The sequence below is a fragment of the Argiope bruennichi genome, chromosome 2, assembly GCF_947563725.1.
Source record: "Argiope bruennichi chromosome 2, qqArgBrue1.1, whole genome shotgun sequence".
NCBI classification, from domain to species: Eukaryota; Metazoa; Arthropoda; class Arachnida; order Araneae; family Araneidae; genus Argiope; species Argiope bruennichi.
Genome location: NC_079152.1, coordinates 21,845,462 through 21,862,157, shown reverse-complemented (window position 1 = coordinate 21,862,157; position 16,696 = coordinate 21,845,462). Strand labels below are relative to the sequence as shown.

At 32.5% G+C, this 16,696-nt stretch overlaps 1 protein-coding gene across 1 annotated transcript in view; it reads left to right on the top strand.

Annotated features, from left to right (window-relative positions):
* Positions 1 to 16,696, top strand: part of LOC129961890 (cytochrome P450 3A21-like) — a 44,727-nt gene that overhangs the window by 7,296 nt on the left and 20,735 nt on the right. The window contains exons 2-7 of the mRNA XM_056075510.1: positions 1,440 to 1,535; positions 7,702 to 7,798; positions 14,589 to 14,641; positions 14,732 to 14,828; positions 16,129 to 16,260; positions 16,352 to 16,589. Coding sequence (XP_055931485.1) covers positions 1,486 to 1,535; positions 7,702 to 7,798; positions 14,589 to 14,641; positions 14,732 to 14,828; positions 16,129 to 16,260; positions 16,352 to 16,589 — 667 coding nt within the window. The 5' untranslated portion in view covers positions 1,440 to 1,485. The remainder of the gene's footprint in view (positions 1 to 1,439; positions 1,536 to 7,701; positions 7,799 to 14,588; positions 14,642 to 14,731; positions 14,829 to 16,128; positions 16,261 to 16,351; positions 16,590 to 16,696) is intronic.

Below are 16,696 nucleotides of genomic sequence, written 5' to 3'. Positions count from 1 at the left end.
CATCTACGCTAGTTGGTGGTACTGTTAGCAATGCGCGATATACTTCTTCCAAGTATTTTCTTCTAAATCTCTCATTTTCAAATAAATCGATTTCTCGTCAGATGGTTTCGGATATAGCTAATTTCTGTATTGTACTTTGGTTTGTTGAATTTTTAATCTATTTAACATTTATTCTAATTTTTGTTCAAGAGACAATTCCTTTTCACTATCGACACTAGTATCATCATAATCTTCGATAACTGAACCGAATTCTGAATGTAAATAGGTTTGCGGGTAAAAAATTTAGAAAAAATTTACTATAAACTTGATCAGATTTGAATTGGCTAGTCTCTTTTCTTCTTTTTCATCGTCATTTTAAAAATCATTACAATTATGTAAATACCGTAAGACATTCTGTATTACTAATTATCTGTAATGTTTACGTCTCATAAAACCGCGAGTCTTCATTGTTAAATGTAAACACCCCGTCCTTTAATCTTTCCTCTCACCCCTATTTTGTCGAATTAAACCCATCCTAACGCATGCGCAAAAGCGCGGAGGGTTTTACAATCCGTTGTCAAACAGTATTTTATCACTCCTCTTGATTGTACGATGCAACTTTTTATTCACAGTCTAGTTAGTTTCGCCCGTTAGGGAGACATAAAAACAAAAACTTATACTATTCTGCTATGTTTGCGATCCCGAACATATAGTGGAGACAATTTTAAAAATTTCTAGTAAATCCCGAAAAAACGGTATTTAAACTTGTGAATACCGGTATTACAAAATTGTACAATTGGCACCAAATACCGGTATTCGGTATCCCGGTACACAGGTATTGTAATCCCTAATGATAACTGAAAAACGCAAAGGCTTAGATAAATTTATTTTGGTGTATACTCTCGCCATATAGCGAGAGCATGTCAAATTCCGAACCCGAAGGACAGAAATTGAAACTTGGGCCCAAACACAACACTCTGCGAGGGTCAATATATATATTTTTTTAAAGCACAAGAGTTATTTTACAGCATATTTTCTTCGGATGCAAAATGGGGATTCTTTTTTTTTTTTTTACATCAATTAATTCAGCAGCATAATTCATTCCAAACTGAGGACTATATTGAAATTTTTATATTTAATTTAATCTAGATAAAAGGTTCTTACTGTAACATGAAATCCGAAAAAAAAACTATATTTTCAGTCACAAGTGGCAATATTCATATCATTTCAATGCTATCTATATTGCTTTCGGACAAACATTTGATGATTTCCAAATTTTTGTTTACGCAGTTTTCTTGTATATTTCTGCACTGTCACTCTTTAATCGTAGCAATTTATTTGGAGAGTGTGCGCCCTTTGTTTAAAAACAAGCGCTCTCTAATCTCTAAAACGGGTGCCCTATTTCTAATCTCACAATCTTGAAGTTCATCTAGCACTTCGCTTTTTTTTCTTTTTTTAAGCCGTCTAGAACCGTCTCACACTTGGAAAAACTGTTGATAGCGAAACATGGACATCTACGTCGCTCTGTTGTGTGTCGCAGTTGTCCTTTGGATAGCGTAAGTAGTTTAGACTTTGTACTATTTATTTATAACCGAAGGGTGTGTCTAATTAAAAGATTTTTTCTACACTTTTTTAAAGTTCGAGTTTATTTTATTTGGATTTTAAAAATATTCAACTGAAGTCAAAAATGGCATTTTAGACGATCAGTTGCTCGCCTACAATATTATTAGCATTTATTTAGTCATGCCAACCAATTTGAATGAACTTTTAGTGGTTCTTGTATTATAAATAGCAAACAAAGTGGCAAAATAAATAAGAAACTTAGAAATCGGTCGAATTATTGAGGCTGGGGTAAGTCATGAATTTATTTTGCAATATCTGTCGAAGATGGTGGGCCGAGAATAGTAGCTGACCAGTGGAACGAATGATCGACGCTGGATGGCTTCGTTACGGTGTTTTCCTTATAGAGAATTCCCACTAGATATCTCCTGAAAATGGTGAGACGTAAGCGATTGTTATTGACATGTCCAGAAGGCAGGAGCCATTACATTAGAAGAAGTGAAATCATACCAATGATTTGAATTGGAAGATTGGCTCTTTAGTTTTCCGGGTTTTTCTTCTCCTTAAATATATCTCTATTAATAGTAAAGAGGAATGTGAGTTTGGCTGTGCATCTGTCTATCTGTATGTGTGTGTGTGTGTGTGTTGGAACTTTACAGGTCAGATTGTTTGACCTACAGCAACCAAATCTAGCACATATATACTGTGGAGGGTGGGAATGCAACTCAAAGATTTTTTTTTGAAATTTTAATTTAAATTTCAATTGATTATAAATTTGACTGAATTTTGTTATTTTTTCCTAATAAGTTAAGAAAATATTATTGCACAAAAAGGAATTGTGATTTACTTCAGATTTAAAAAGTAAATGTTTTTTAATGACACAAATGTTATAGCTGTGCAGTTTTTTTTCTGAATCTTTATAAATAAATAAAGGTAATAAATAAAAACAATTAATAAATAAGAATAATAAATAAATAAATAAAAACAACTAATACATTTCCAAAAACATATTGTTGTCGTGAAGCTCAAGCCATTTTCATTACTTCATTAATTATTAATCGCATGATTTTCTTTCCATTTTTTTGCAGTTTACAAAATAAATAACCAGGGGAAGTGGTCACCACAAAACTTTCTCACATATTCTGTAATAAAGCTAAATTTCACCCATTTTTTTTCCTGAATGAAAACCAAAATTTACACAGAATTACAGTTGCAATCACAAAACCACATGCCAAATTTGAGATATTTAAATCATTGAGTTTTTGAATTATCGAATTTGTATGCTTTTTAACGTACCGATCGAGAGACATTAAACTACTTGTTCAATTTAACTCAAAATTTGAAATGTATCTACTTTAAAGATGTTTAATATGTGCACCAAATTTGTTCATATCACTCTTTTCGTTTTGTAGCTATCATATTAATTTAAATTCAAACAACCGGACGGACGGACTTCGTCTGAACGGAATTTGCTCAAAACTTCACAGAAATGTACAAATTTGGTGTAAATGTCGTATACCAAATTTCATTCACGCAGTTGTAAACGTTTTTGAATTATCTTTGTCACAGACAGACAAGCAAACGAGCATTTTACAAATTGAGTGTTCCGAATTCAGGGTGGTAAACGTGAAGATTCGTCAAAATCTCGAATTCGAATTTTTCGACGATTTCAATATTTTCTCTGTACCTCCTATATAAGAAATATATAAGAAAGCAAAGGAGGTACAGAGGAGGTACAGAGAATATATAAGAAAGCAAAAAAAAAAAAAAAAAAAGAATTACAACACTGCAAAATTTAGAAGACAGATGAACTACAACTTAGAGTTTTTAACAAGGCTATGATGACATGGGATTAATCTCCATTAGATGGGTGGTTCATTTATATGATGAAAAGAACATATGACTTTAATGTTTGAGAATTTAATAGAACAATAGACATGAAGTTATATCCAGACGATTTAAATGAAATGAAATGCAATCAATATCCCTGGTAAAACAGCTAGTTATCATTAACGACTAGTAGATTATAAACAAGACGTATAGTTATGCAATACTATTTTATGGATTTTCTGTTTATGTCCACAGTTTCCACAAATTTGTGAACTAACTTTAATCCATTTGAAAGAATGCATGCAATAGTTTTCGATTATTCTTTTACCTGCCTGAGATATCTTTCTAAAGTTTTTTCGTTTACTGCCTAATAAAAATGTTATCTCCCTTTATCAGCATAAAAATTGTGGATCTTGCGCTAAACCCTGAACGAATCGTATCTTCGGATTCTCTATTTTCAGAATCTCGAAAATGAGATGTACTTCGTAGTGTAGAGAAGAAAACCGACGCTTTTTTTTTCCGTTTGATTGAAACAAAAATTTGATACAGAATTATAATTTCAGTAACAAAATTATATACCAGATTTCATTAATAGAAATTTTTGCGGTTTTGAATGATCACATTTACGTATATGCAGATGTACAGATTGATATAAATCCCCTAACGACAAATTTGACTTAAAATTTCGTACAAATCTACCATTTAGATACTAAAATTAATCCATCTAGCTTTTTATGTTTTGTAGTTACCTTGTTCACTTCTACTCGGACAAACAGACACATTTCCTTTGTACAGATTTCATTCAAATTGTCATATAAATCTATATGTTTGGTGCAAGCACACATATCAAATTTAATCCATTAATCTCAAAACGTTTTTGAATTATTGTTTTCAAAGATAGCAAGAAAATAATTCTAGAAATGTGTTTCTCGGACTCAGTAAGGTTTGAAACGTGGAGATCCGTCAAAATCTCGAATTCGAATTTTTTTAACGATATCAATATTTTTCCTGTGTATGTATACCAGAAATTAAAAAGTGATTTCCCAAGAATTCGACATATGAATTATCTGTTCTTATATTCTGCAAAAAACAAATGAGCATTCTTTATACGAATACGAGAAATTAAAAATCGGTTTTGCAAAGATTCGACATGAGTTTTGTTCTCTTATATTCTGTAAAAAACAATGGTTATTTTATATACTAATACAAGAAGATAGAAATTTATTTTGAAAGGATTCGACATATGTATCTATCTGTTCTATAATTTATCTGTTCTTGTATTTTGTAAAAATCTATGGAGTGTTCTGTATACGAATACGTGAATTTAAAAATTGATTTTGCAAAGATTCGACATGAGTTTTGTGTTTGTATATTCTGTAAAAAAGAATGGAGGACTGTATATACGAATACAAGAAATTAAAAAATAATTTTCCGAGGATTCGACATATGAGTTTTCAGTTCTTATATTCTGCAAAAAACAATTGAGTATTCTTTATACGAATACGAGAAATTAAAAATTGGCCTTGCAAAGATTCGACATGAGTTTTGTCCTCTTATTTTCTGTAAAAAACAATGGTTGTTTTATATACTAATACAAGAAGGTAGAAATTTATTTTGAAAGGATTCGACATATGTATCTAGCTGTTCTGTAATTTATATGTTCTTATGTTTTTTAAAAATCTATGAAGTGTTCTATGTAAGAATACGTGAATTTAAAAATTGATTTTGCAAAGATTCGACATGAGTTTTGTGTTTGTATATTCTGTAAAAAACAATGGAGGGCTGTATATACGAATACAAGAAATAAAAGAACGATTTTCCGAGGATTCGACATATGAGTTTTCTGTTCTTATATTCTTTAAAAACACTTCAATGCTCTTAAAAAGAGTAAATTACTAATAATGATAGAAATGAAATGCAAATTAGATATTATGTTTGTTTTTTTCGAAACAAAAACCAAACATTCTATTTCAGGTATCTTTGCATGGTACATTTCTGTTACTATTAATGAATTACGATTCTATGTATTGTAGTAGTAAACAATGCTAATCTTGCGAAATTCTCTTGGCTCTGCATTTTTCCGAGCATGTATCGCTGAAAACATTCATTCTTTCGAACATTTACTTTAAATAATCCAAAGGATTTTTTTTCCTTCTATTGTTGACAATAAGTTCAGCTCGTCAATTGATATTATCGTATCCCTTTTGTTGAATGAGACTTTATAGTAATGCAGCATAAATAAAATTGGGCTATTGTAAATTAACATTCTATCAAATCTGTGTTGCATATTTTATCTGGTACATCCTTTTCTTTTATTTCATTCAATGGTTATGAATCACTTTTGCATTTCATCCCCCTTATTCAAGTTAAAATAACTTGTTTTTATATACCTGAGTTACAGTAATGCTTGTAAACGACATATCGGGACATTCTGTATGTACTATTTATTATCTGTCTGTCACGAATTGGCGGCTAATTTCCGATATCATACAAATGTGCAGCTTTGCTGTGATAAAAAAAGTATGAAACAGAGGGCAAGACGCAAAGAAATAAACGGGTTTTAGCATTCTCCAAATTTAAATTCTTCTGATATTCAACGATGCTTACATTTCCGTTATTCTTTCGTGAAAACCAGGGAAAATCACTGGTGTCACACTGATACAAACAATCGTCCCCAATAATGGATTTTGAGATCTTGTGAATAAATAGTTCAAATTGATTATAAAAGTGACACTAGAAGTTTTTATTACTCATTGTTATTGTCACTTCATGTAGCTTAAATTTTTTTCAAAATTTTCCGTGTCATATTTTTATATTTAAAATAATATGGAAAGTAATGGAAAAAAAACCTCCTACAGTTCCCTCCCAATCACTGATTCAATTTCATCAATTTTAATTTCATGTGCATATTCATGATATCCAGATAAAGGATTGATGGCTGTCTGTCTCCCATGAATAACAGGTTTCTAGAGAAATAAACACACACACGCACGCACACGTGCACAGACACACACACGCACACGGGCACAAACACTTTCATTGTACGTTTTTTGCAAGGAAAAAACATTACAAAATATTCTTTCATTCTGAACATGAAAATTTCTTCAGTTTTTATTTCACTTGAAAATTCATAGCATTCAGATAATCATTAATTGCTGCTTGTTCTATTTGGTCCTTTCGTTTTTAGAGGTAGATATCATAAAATATAACCTTTGACACAATCCCAACCTCAACAACCGGATTTGGATAAACTTAATATAGTATAACTGCTATAATTTAAAACAATTATTCCATTTGGTTGGATACGAAGTAGTTAATTCAAAGTTGGTTGGCGTCACCAAATGAAAGCTATAAATATCGTGTGCGTACAGGCTGTTTGCCATCGAAGGTTGCTTACAACATTGATAAGACATTGGAATTTTGCCCTTACATATTACAATCTTGCGAGAAATTTGTTTACCCCATTTTTCTCAAAAATTGTAGAAGTAGTATGTAATTACATGCAAATGGAAGTAATGAGGTCTAATTTGAATAGGAATCGGTGGCCAGAATCGAACTAACATTAGTTAAACAATTTTGGGTAAGCTCTAGAAATCGCAGAGGAAATAATTTCGTCGCTAGAAATAATATGTTATTAAGAAAATCATTCAGTGGATATACACTGAATGCATTCCAAATAGCTGGATAATTGAAAACACTGCTTTATTCCACAAATATTCCAGGGGAAAAAAGCATATTTAACAAGAAACCGCCAAGATATTCACAAATAACAAAACATGTAGAAACTAATACTACAAGTTGACAAGTCGCTACTAAAATAACAGTAAATGCACTTTCAATAGCTGTTCGCGTCTAACAGTTTACGAGCTCGCACTATGAATAAAACCCCAGAGAGAGATTAACTCGTTCGAGCACCTCAGATATTTATAGTTTTCACCAGGATGTGATGCCATAATTAATACTCTAGAAGAATCCATAGATCTCGACATTAATAGTAACAGAGCTATAAAATTACATTTCCTTTTATCTTTATTTTAGCCGTCAAATTTGTTGCCAATTCACCAAATAGTCGCCAATATCGAAAATCGCTTGTATTAGTATTTGTTAAGAAAGCTATAAATGGCGATAATGGAGAAGTGAAGGAAAATATAATTTTATTTCCCACATCATAATTTCCGATTGATTTCAAAGAATAGAGGAATTATTTTTGCTTCTCACATAAATTTAGAATATATATTAGGTTTTATTCCCAACGAACTATCCTATTGTTACAAATACATAAGATGAAAACTAAATATATATGTTTTTTTTTAATGTTTCCTTGTTTTTCAGGTGGAGATGGAAGAAATTATCAGTGTGGCAGAACCTGGGAATACCAGGACCCAAACCGAATTTGATCTTTGGCAATCTTCTCGAACTCTACAAAAAAGTAATAAATATCTTTCAATATTCATAATGTATTAGTTTTAAAAGTTATCATTGCAAACAAGATTTCCATAAAGTTTTAAATATTAATATTTGATATCCGTAAGAATTAATTTGCATTCACGATGCACTCCAGAGTAGCATTTTTTTTTTAATTATTATTTTAAGATTATTCATAATCACCAAAACACGGAGATTCCAAAATTCCAACGAGAAATTAATAAAATTTCAACACTCATATTACCAGTGGGCATGTTCTTCCATCCGCATGCATTCAAAGGGATCACACACCGACTGAAAAAATCTTGAAAAGTTTGTTTCCTATTGTGAAAGGTTGCCAGTCAATGTTCGTCAAGTCGCAAAGGCAAAATTCGGTTATTCTATTTGGCGACTCATTATAGTTCAGGCGATCGGAAAGAATTCTATTTACAATATACATCAAGATCTCGAAATCGATTTTTTTTGCCAATTACAAAGCTTTTTCGTACTTCATATAAAATTAAATCTGCTTTTATTGTGTCTTTTTTTAAAGCGATATACAAAAGGAAAAAACCTCCAAAATATATAATATGAATAAAAAATAAACAATCATTGGCACACCAGATGATTACTGCGAGATGTTTATATGTTCAGATCTCATCATCAATTTTATCACTTCAATAGAAAAAATAATTTTATAAGTACTTTTTAAAATTTTTATAAGTGTAATATTCAGTATAAAAACAAATAAAATATTCAACTACTTTTCCGTGTGTAAATTAATTTTTCCTTAGTTTGGAAAATTAATTATTTTTTTTATGCGATTTCGTATAATTTTTCTCATACATCTTGATTTTTTACATTTCATTTATCAAAAAAAAAAAAAATTAATTTTTGCAAATAATATAAATTATAATTATTTACGAAGGCTTCAGAATATGTTTATGCATTTTCTTTTATGTGATATCTCGTACAAAAACAAATTTGAGAATACAAGAAAGAAAAAACAATTAAAAAAGTCGATTTTATTTAAATAATACTATCAACTTTATAAGTAGTCTTTGTTTAATCTAATTTTTTTGTTTATCATTTATTAATGGTATATTATAATTAATTTCTCAACTTTGGTATCACTGAAAGATACGGAAAAGGGGTCAGGTGCTGGAAAAGTTTGCTCTAGATGATGATTACTTAAAAGAATCAAAACACTGATATCGTATTCATTCAGAAAACACTATGCATGATCTTTTAGATAAAAAATTTATCCATTGAGGATCTATAAATATTTGATTGACATTCTAAAAATTAAAACAGAAATCAATTGAGAGAACACGTGTAACAATAAATAATAAGGTGACTTATCTCGATTTCTTACACTTGGTGGAATCCACTTTTATGCTTTGATTACATTACTTATCAAAGAAGCATTCTTTAAAGTATTGTTTGGAAAGTGGAGAAAAAAAAAGTTGTTGAAATTATATCTATCAATATAAAGATAGAAAGAGATAAGAATTGAAATATCAAGTATGCAAGAGAAAAAATCCCGCTTTGAATTACAGACATCACAAATCTGCGTTCTTTTTTATAGCGGTTTTCGAAATCACTGATAAGTTCTAGACAATTTTTAATAGAAATCTACTTCAATCTTTTAAAAGAATTTGCCAAAAAAGTTAAGAAATGATTGTCTAAAAATCATTTAAAAATAAAATATTAGGGTTTTTTTTTGTTTTTTATGATGTAACTAAATCGATTATTTTGAAAACGATGTTGTTTCTACAGAAGCAAATATCGTTTCTTTCCATAAGATTTTCAAAAAACCCAAGTAATTATTTTTTTAATTATTAAAAAAAGTTACACGTAAGGTAAAAATGATTACATGATTATTTAAAATCCTAAAGAAACCCAGTTTTTTTTTTTTTTTTTTTTTTCCCTTACTTGAAGATAGTATATTTAAAAATGAATCTAGGTCAACCTTAACATACAAAGATATATTTTCATGAAATACTTATTAAAAACAAATATCACTAGGAAACATTACAGGAAGAACATATACAGGAATAATTGATGATGATGTGTCCGCGTTGCCACGGAAAGGGGGTGCAGTAACTTCTGAGGGTAAAGACCCCCGAGCCCGCGAGGGCAGAAGTCTGAGTTCTAACTCATATGAAAATGAAATTCACACATTCGCTTGCACAACCCCTTTTTACAGTGGGGCCCAGTCACACACCTCACAGATAGAACACAGTTGAAGAACAACCACGCCCGAACCGGGACTCGAACCCAGGACGCCCAGGTCTCGGGGAAGACGCGCTACTCCTATGCCATGACGCCGGCTACAGGAGTAATTAAATAACATAAAACATTATAAGGCGAGATAAATCAGAAAAAAAGTTACAGTTATCCAAATTCTTCATCAATAGTAGTTGTGGTCCACTCATTCATTATTTCATTATATAACTCTGTAATGGGCTGGTATGAGCTTATGTGCTGGTAAGACTACACTGGTACTGAAGTCACGTATTTTCCAAATATTAACAGGAAATTTAACTTTGAGAAATAGAGTTGTTTTCTAGTTTTGGAATGAATGATGAGGTACCAACTTCTTGTTTCTTCGGTAAAAGATAAATCCCCATTCTACTGGCATAAGAATTTGATTTTCGATGGCACAAGAACCAAACTGCGCCGTGCTATGCCAACGAATGCTCTTTATATAGACTGGCTACCGAATTTCCTAATTCTTCGCGGGTGAAACGGAATTCATAATAGTTATTCGCTGCAAAATAATATTTCTGCTCTGGTGAAATACATTTTTCTTTATTTCAAATAGAAAGAACTTTCTTTTTAAAAAGGGTTGACTACAGAATTTCAAAATCAGCCATGATGCACGGCACCTTCATGTATTGTTATTTGAAAAAAAAAATTGCTTTAGAAGGAAAACCAAAAAATTAGCGGGAACGGAATGAAACAGTTAGAGTTCAATAATTCTCCACTGTTGTTGAGATTGTGGTGAATAGCTTATAACAGCTACGCTACCCGAACAACTGCTTTTGTATCGTGGTCATGTTACAGGGCTGCGAACTACAAGGTCCCAGGTTCTATCCTCGCTCACTGCCAATTCGCAACATTGGTGACCTCGGACGACGAACTTTCAACCTTCGTATAGCTGTTGTGGTGCCATCTACCCACAGCAAACCAAAGTCGTCAGACTCACTTGACGCAGCAACCCAAAGACGTCATATTCACTTGACGCAGCAACACAAAAAGGCCGCAGCAACCCAAAGTTGTCAGACTCACTTGATGCAGAAACGGCATCAGCAACCACTCACCTACACACGCTCGCCATAACACGTGGCGTTATTCAAATGAGTACAGGCGCATTAGAATCAACAGCTAATATATCATCACTCAACAGCCATATCGTCTCACCTCCGACTCACCGGAGGGAGAGTCTGTGGTGAATGGCTTATAAGCCAGTTAACAGTTACGCAATTAACTGGCTAATTTAACGCTACCTACTCGAGCAATTGCTTTTGTATCGTAGTCATGCTACTGGACTGCGAACCACAAGGTCCCAGGTTCTATCCTCACACATCTCAATTTGCCACAAGATTTAACAGAAAATCAGAAATAAATGCAGAAGCAAACTCTGGAAAGAGATTATGAAGACACAGAAATTTCTACAATTAATTCTCAGTCAACTTTCGGACCATCTTGATGTCCTCCCATGTGACTGACATTTTCTTTAAAAAATCTCTGAAAAGCCATACCTTTTTGATTTCTCTTTGTGCCACTCATCTATATTCAGCATCAAAAAAGAAAAAAAAATGAAATTTTAATGGTTTCCATGTGACAACGTTCAAGGCACCATAGAAAACTGGATCTCTCACCAACAGGGAGTTTTGACGATGAAGTTGTAGCGGATTGTTATGAGCGATGATAGAACCTGGGACCTTGTGGTGCGCAGCCGAGTAACAAGACCACAAGACAAAAGTAATTACTCGTGTCCCGTAGCTGTTATCTGGCTTAAAAGCTTCACCATAGTACTCTCCCTCCATTGAGTCGAACGATATGGCAGTGTTGAGTAGTAATGTATCGTAGCTGTTGAGTTTACTGCGCCTGTACCATTTGAGTAGCGCCAAGCGTTATGGCGAGCGTGTGTGGGTGAGTGGTTGCTGTTGCGTTAAGTGAGTCTGACGTCTTTGTGTTGCTGCGGGTAGATGGCACCACAACAGCTGTACGAAGGTTGAAGGTTCATCGTCCGGTGTCACCAATGTAGCGGATTGTTATGAGCGAGGATAGAACCTGGGACCTTGTGGTTCGCAGCCGAGTAACAAGACCACTAGACAAAAGTAAATACTCTTGTCCTGTTGTCTGGCTTATAAGCTTCATCACAAAGCTATCCATTTCTTTTCTAAATACTAAGATTGGCGCATTTTTGTCAATGGCAATCACATAAAATGCCCAAAATATTGTTAAAGCACTATTTCGTGGTACTTACGGTATTGAATCTCTTCTGGATTTGGCGATAGCAGATATTGCTCTCTGCATGGATTCAGCAGGTTGAAGAATATAATTAGCCAAACAAAATGGCAATTCTTAATTATTTCAGATTGGATGCAAGGCCTGATTTTTGTAGTAAGCAAGGAAGTGGTTGCTTCAAGCCAGTCATAGGAGGGCTGAATTCCCCGGGAAAAGGAATAAATTGAACTAATATGAAGATACATCAGATATACTGACGAATATTTTAAGAAATACAGAATTCGAAAAGAAGCAAGAAAATTTATGGTAGGAAGAGCGGTCTTTTAAGTATCCAAAAATGAGATACCTTAGAACGCCAATTCCAACACATTTTCTTGCTTATGTCGTAGATGCAATCCTTCGACACGCATCTGATAGCTCAGGTTTGAATATTTCATATAAACTCATTAACATTGGCTGGTATTGTCTATATGGAAAATTTGCTATAACTAGAAGAAAATAGACAAAAGTTAGAATGTCCAATAGACAAACTTGTTAATGTAAATAGACAAAGTTGGGACCAGATAAAGCACAAATAGTTAATTAAAAAGAATCGATATGTGAGTGGAATATTTTAACCATAATTCACATAAATATATTTCATTGTTGAAATGAAATTAAATCGTTTTCATTGTAATATCGTTTTATATTGTAATATTTCATTCTGCCTTTATTTCTATTGTGGATGATCAAGACATGGAAATTCCATTTATTTTTCTATGTTGAGAGGATTTCAGTATAAGATATGCTTTTAATAAAAGTTTTGAAATTTTGCTGTAATTAGCATTTAACTTAAAAACTAATGAATGTTAAATCCTTTTGCGCTTTCTTTTGATATAATTGGTTGTATCAAAATATGGACTGAAAATTAGAGAAATACATAGCACAACTATTACAATGATATAAAATTTCTAAAATAATATGATTTACTCGCCTATAAAAATTTCAATGTTAAAAATATTTCGTCACCGAAGTCATTAAGATCAAGATGCAAAATATTTAATTGAAATTTTTATCAATCATTAATTTTGGCGAATCAACTAGTTATGGAAGACATATAGTGAAGAATAAGAAAGTGAAATTGCAGTACTGAGAAAGTTGCAAGATGGATAATTACATTTATAATGGCAATATTAAATCATGGAACTTGACTCTATTAGGAAGGTTCTTTTATCATAATAAATAGAAAATGCATAAAATTATTAAAATAACCTTTTTACTTTTTAGTATACATAGTATAGAGTAAGTATAGTAAACGTAAAAAAATTCGAATTCGAGATTTTGAATCTCCACGTTTTAGACCTTTTGCAGTTCGAAAAACAGATTTTTGGAAAATGTTCTTTTGTCTGTCCGTCAGTCTGTGGCAAAGATAATTCAAAAACGTCTTGAGCTAGATAGATGAAATTTGGTCTTTACACCGAATTTGAAGATTTCTATCGAATTGTGAGCAAAATCCGTCCAGAGGAAATCCGTCTACCCGGCGATTCGTATATAAGTTAACACAATTACAAAACGAAGAGAGCTGGTTAGACAAAATTCGATATTTAAAATCTATAGTGCAAAATCCTGTCAAATTTTGAGCCAATTCCAAAGAGAACCGTCGGTCGATCTGTACTTTTAGAAACATAAACGCAAAAACTCAGAAAAGCAGTGAGCTGAATATATTGAATTTGGTGGGGGATTTTGTGACTACAAGTGTAGCTTTTTAACAATGTTTTGTTTCAATCGATGGGAAAAACGATTATAACGATGGGAAAAAATATAGATTAGATTTTTGGATGTTATTAACCACATATTAGGACTTAATCGCCAAAAAACTCGCCAATGATGACACGATAGATTCAGTAATAATACTAAATCCACGTCAAAGGTTTAATATTTTGGAACTATAGTACGTCAGTGCTTGAAAGGCATTCTCTGGTATGACACCTTTGTTAAAGTGTATGCGAGAAAGTTTTTGGGAGACCACTTCCACTGGTTTTAATTGCTATAGCAACATGAAGCTTAACAATTCATTGATCAGAGAATCATGAACATCAAGCTATTTATAAAGAATTTAATTGATATTAAACGCAGTCAATATTCACGGCAAACGAACTGGTTACCAGAAACGACTAATTCCTTCTTTTTAACATCTTGCGTGAAAATACTATTGTTAATAAATTTTCCGAATTCCAGATTGTTTATAAAACGCCAAAAGCAGCACTGTGATATTACTTATCCATGATAAAATTCATTGGAATTATACGAAATGAAGTATAAACAAAAATATGATTTTTTTCCGCTTTCATTTTTAGGGGCCTCTGAAATGCCACGAAGAATGGGTCAAGAAATATGGAAGAGTGCTTGGGTAAGTATTCACGTATTTTTCAAGACTGTGCATTTTCTTCGTCTTTTTTAATTTAATTTGGCTTTAAAAGAGAATTTTTGCTCTTTTCAGCTATTTCTATGGTATGAAGCCCGTGTTATTGGTGACCGATCCATACATTCTGAAAAACATATTCATCAAGGATTTTAATAAATTTATCAACAGAGAGGTAAGAGTTTTATTTATTAAATCTTTACCGATAACGAAGAAGAATATTTGTGTATTTAAGTGTGTATTGCTAGGTCAAGTGCAGGGCTGATCACTTGACCTGAGTTTCCAAATTTGGCACCGCAATGTTTCGAGATTCGGAATTGAATATTCCAATATACGTGGAAGAACGTCTCGGAGCGATTTTTTTGGATGTTAACTGTAATAACTGTACACACCAGACAGGAATACTTTCACATTTTCCTTCAAGAGTTTATTATTGATGGTATATACACATGATTGAATATGAAATATATAATTTACAATTGTGGATTACCTTTCAGGTTATTAAAAATGACTCAGAGTTCTTCTCAGAACTCCTACTAAACACGCACACAATCTCTACGTCGAGACTCCCTCATATTACTCGTGAATTCTATCCCCGCGCAATGTGTTCTTCCACTCTTCACTTCACATCCTTTTGAGGACGGCCGGAACAGTTCCGTGGTGGTTAATGACATGACATTAACCCTTTCTCTACTGACCCGGCGCAACAGGCAGTACAAATTCTGTCTTAGCTCGCCATTTTCTGTTTCAAACGAGGGTTGTAGAATCGAAAACGAATAATTACCGAAGATTCTGCATCCTTCGTTTAAAACAGAAACCGTTCCGCCAGGGTAGAGTTTCCATGGCCTTCCACTACTGACACAGTAATGGAAGGATTAAACAAAATTTAAATTAAATGAATGCACAGACATTAAATAAAATTTAAATTAATTGTACTTAAATTGAAAAAAAAAGTTTTTAATGATCAGAAATATTTCTAGGTTTTTCTCTCTATTTTTGAAGTAATATTCTATTTCTTTTATCCATTGATTGCATGAGGAATAAAAAAGTGTTGCTGAAATGTAGTGAAAGATAATGTATAAAAGATAGATTGTCTGGGCAGTAAATGACATCACGGATCTTTTTCTGAGGAGTTTCCTTTACATAATAAACATAACAAATGCAACATATAAAGTAACTATCGCAATTTGATGTTGATAAATACTTCTTTTTTGTGAAAATAATGAACAAAATGGAAATTATACATACGAGATTTAATTGAAATGAAATACAACCAGTATTCCTGGCTAATCAATTGGTCGCCAAAGGTAGATAGTTCTAAATAAATCTAAAAGAATTTTTTTTTTAAATCACAGCGATAAAAACATGAATCATTGCAATTTCAAAGTTACCAAACAAATAACATACATTTATCTTATCTTATTTATTAAAGAGAAATAAATAGAATTTATTAGAGTTTTATTTAATTTCTGCAGTCCTTCCACCCTCTGAACAAATACTCCAAGAAGGATGAGGGCTCTCAAAGCATCCTGATCCTGCCAGGACAAGCTTGGAAAGACGTCAGGAGCATTCTTACTCCAACGTTTACGACGACCAAAATGAAACAGGTAACAATGTGGGCTGAAAACAGAATATCAAGTCATATTTGCCTTAGATCCAAAACTTTTCTCTACCATCTAGCCCAATTTATTTATTTAGATGTCGGGGAGCATGAAGTCGTCTATTGAAACCATGTTGGAAGTTTTGCAAGAAAAATCAAAGAAAGGACAAGGATTCGACATATTTGATGTCTATCAGAGGTTAACCATGGATGTCATTACCAAAACGGCGTTCGGCATTCAGACGGACATACAGACAAATACCAAATCAAGCTTACTACGTGCCACCAAGCTCATCTTCTCCGCTTCTTACAGAGACGCAATTGTATTTATTGGATGTAAGTACAAAATTTTAGTTCAGATAATGTTACGAGCGCCCTTGGCTAAAAACTAGTTTTAACTTTAATCATACTAGAGCTGTAACTTGCTTTTAGAACTCTAACGC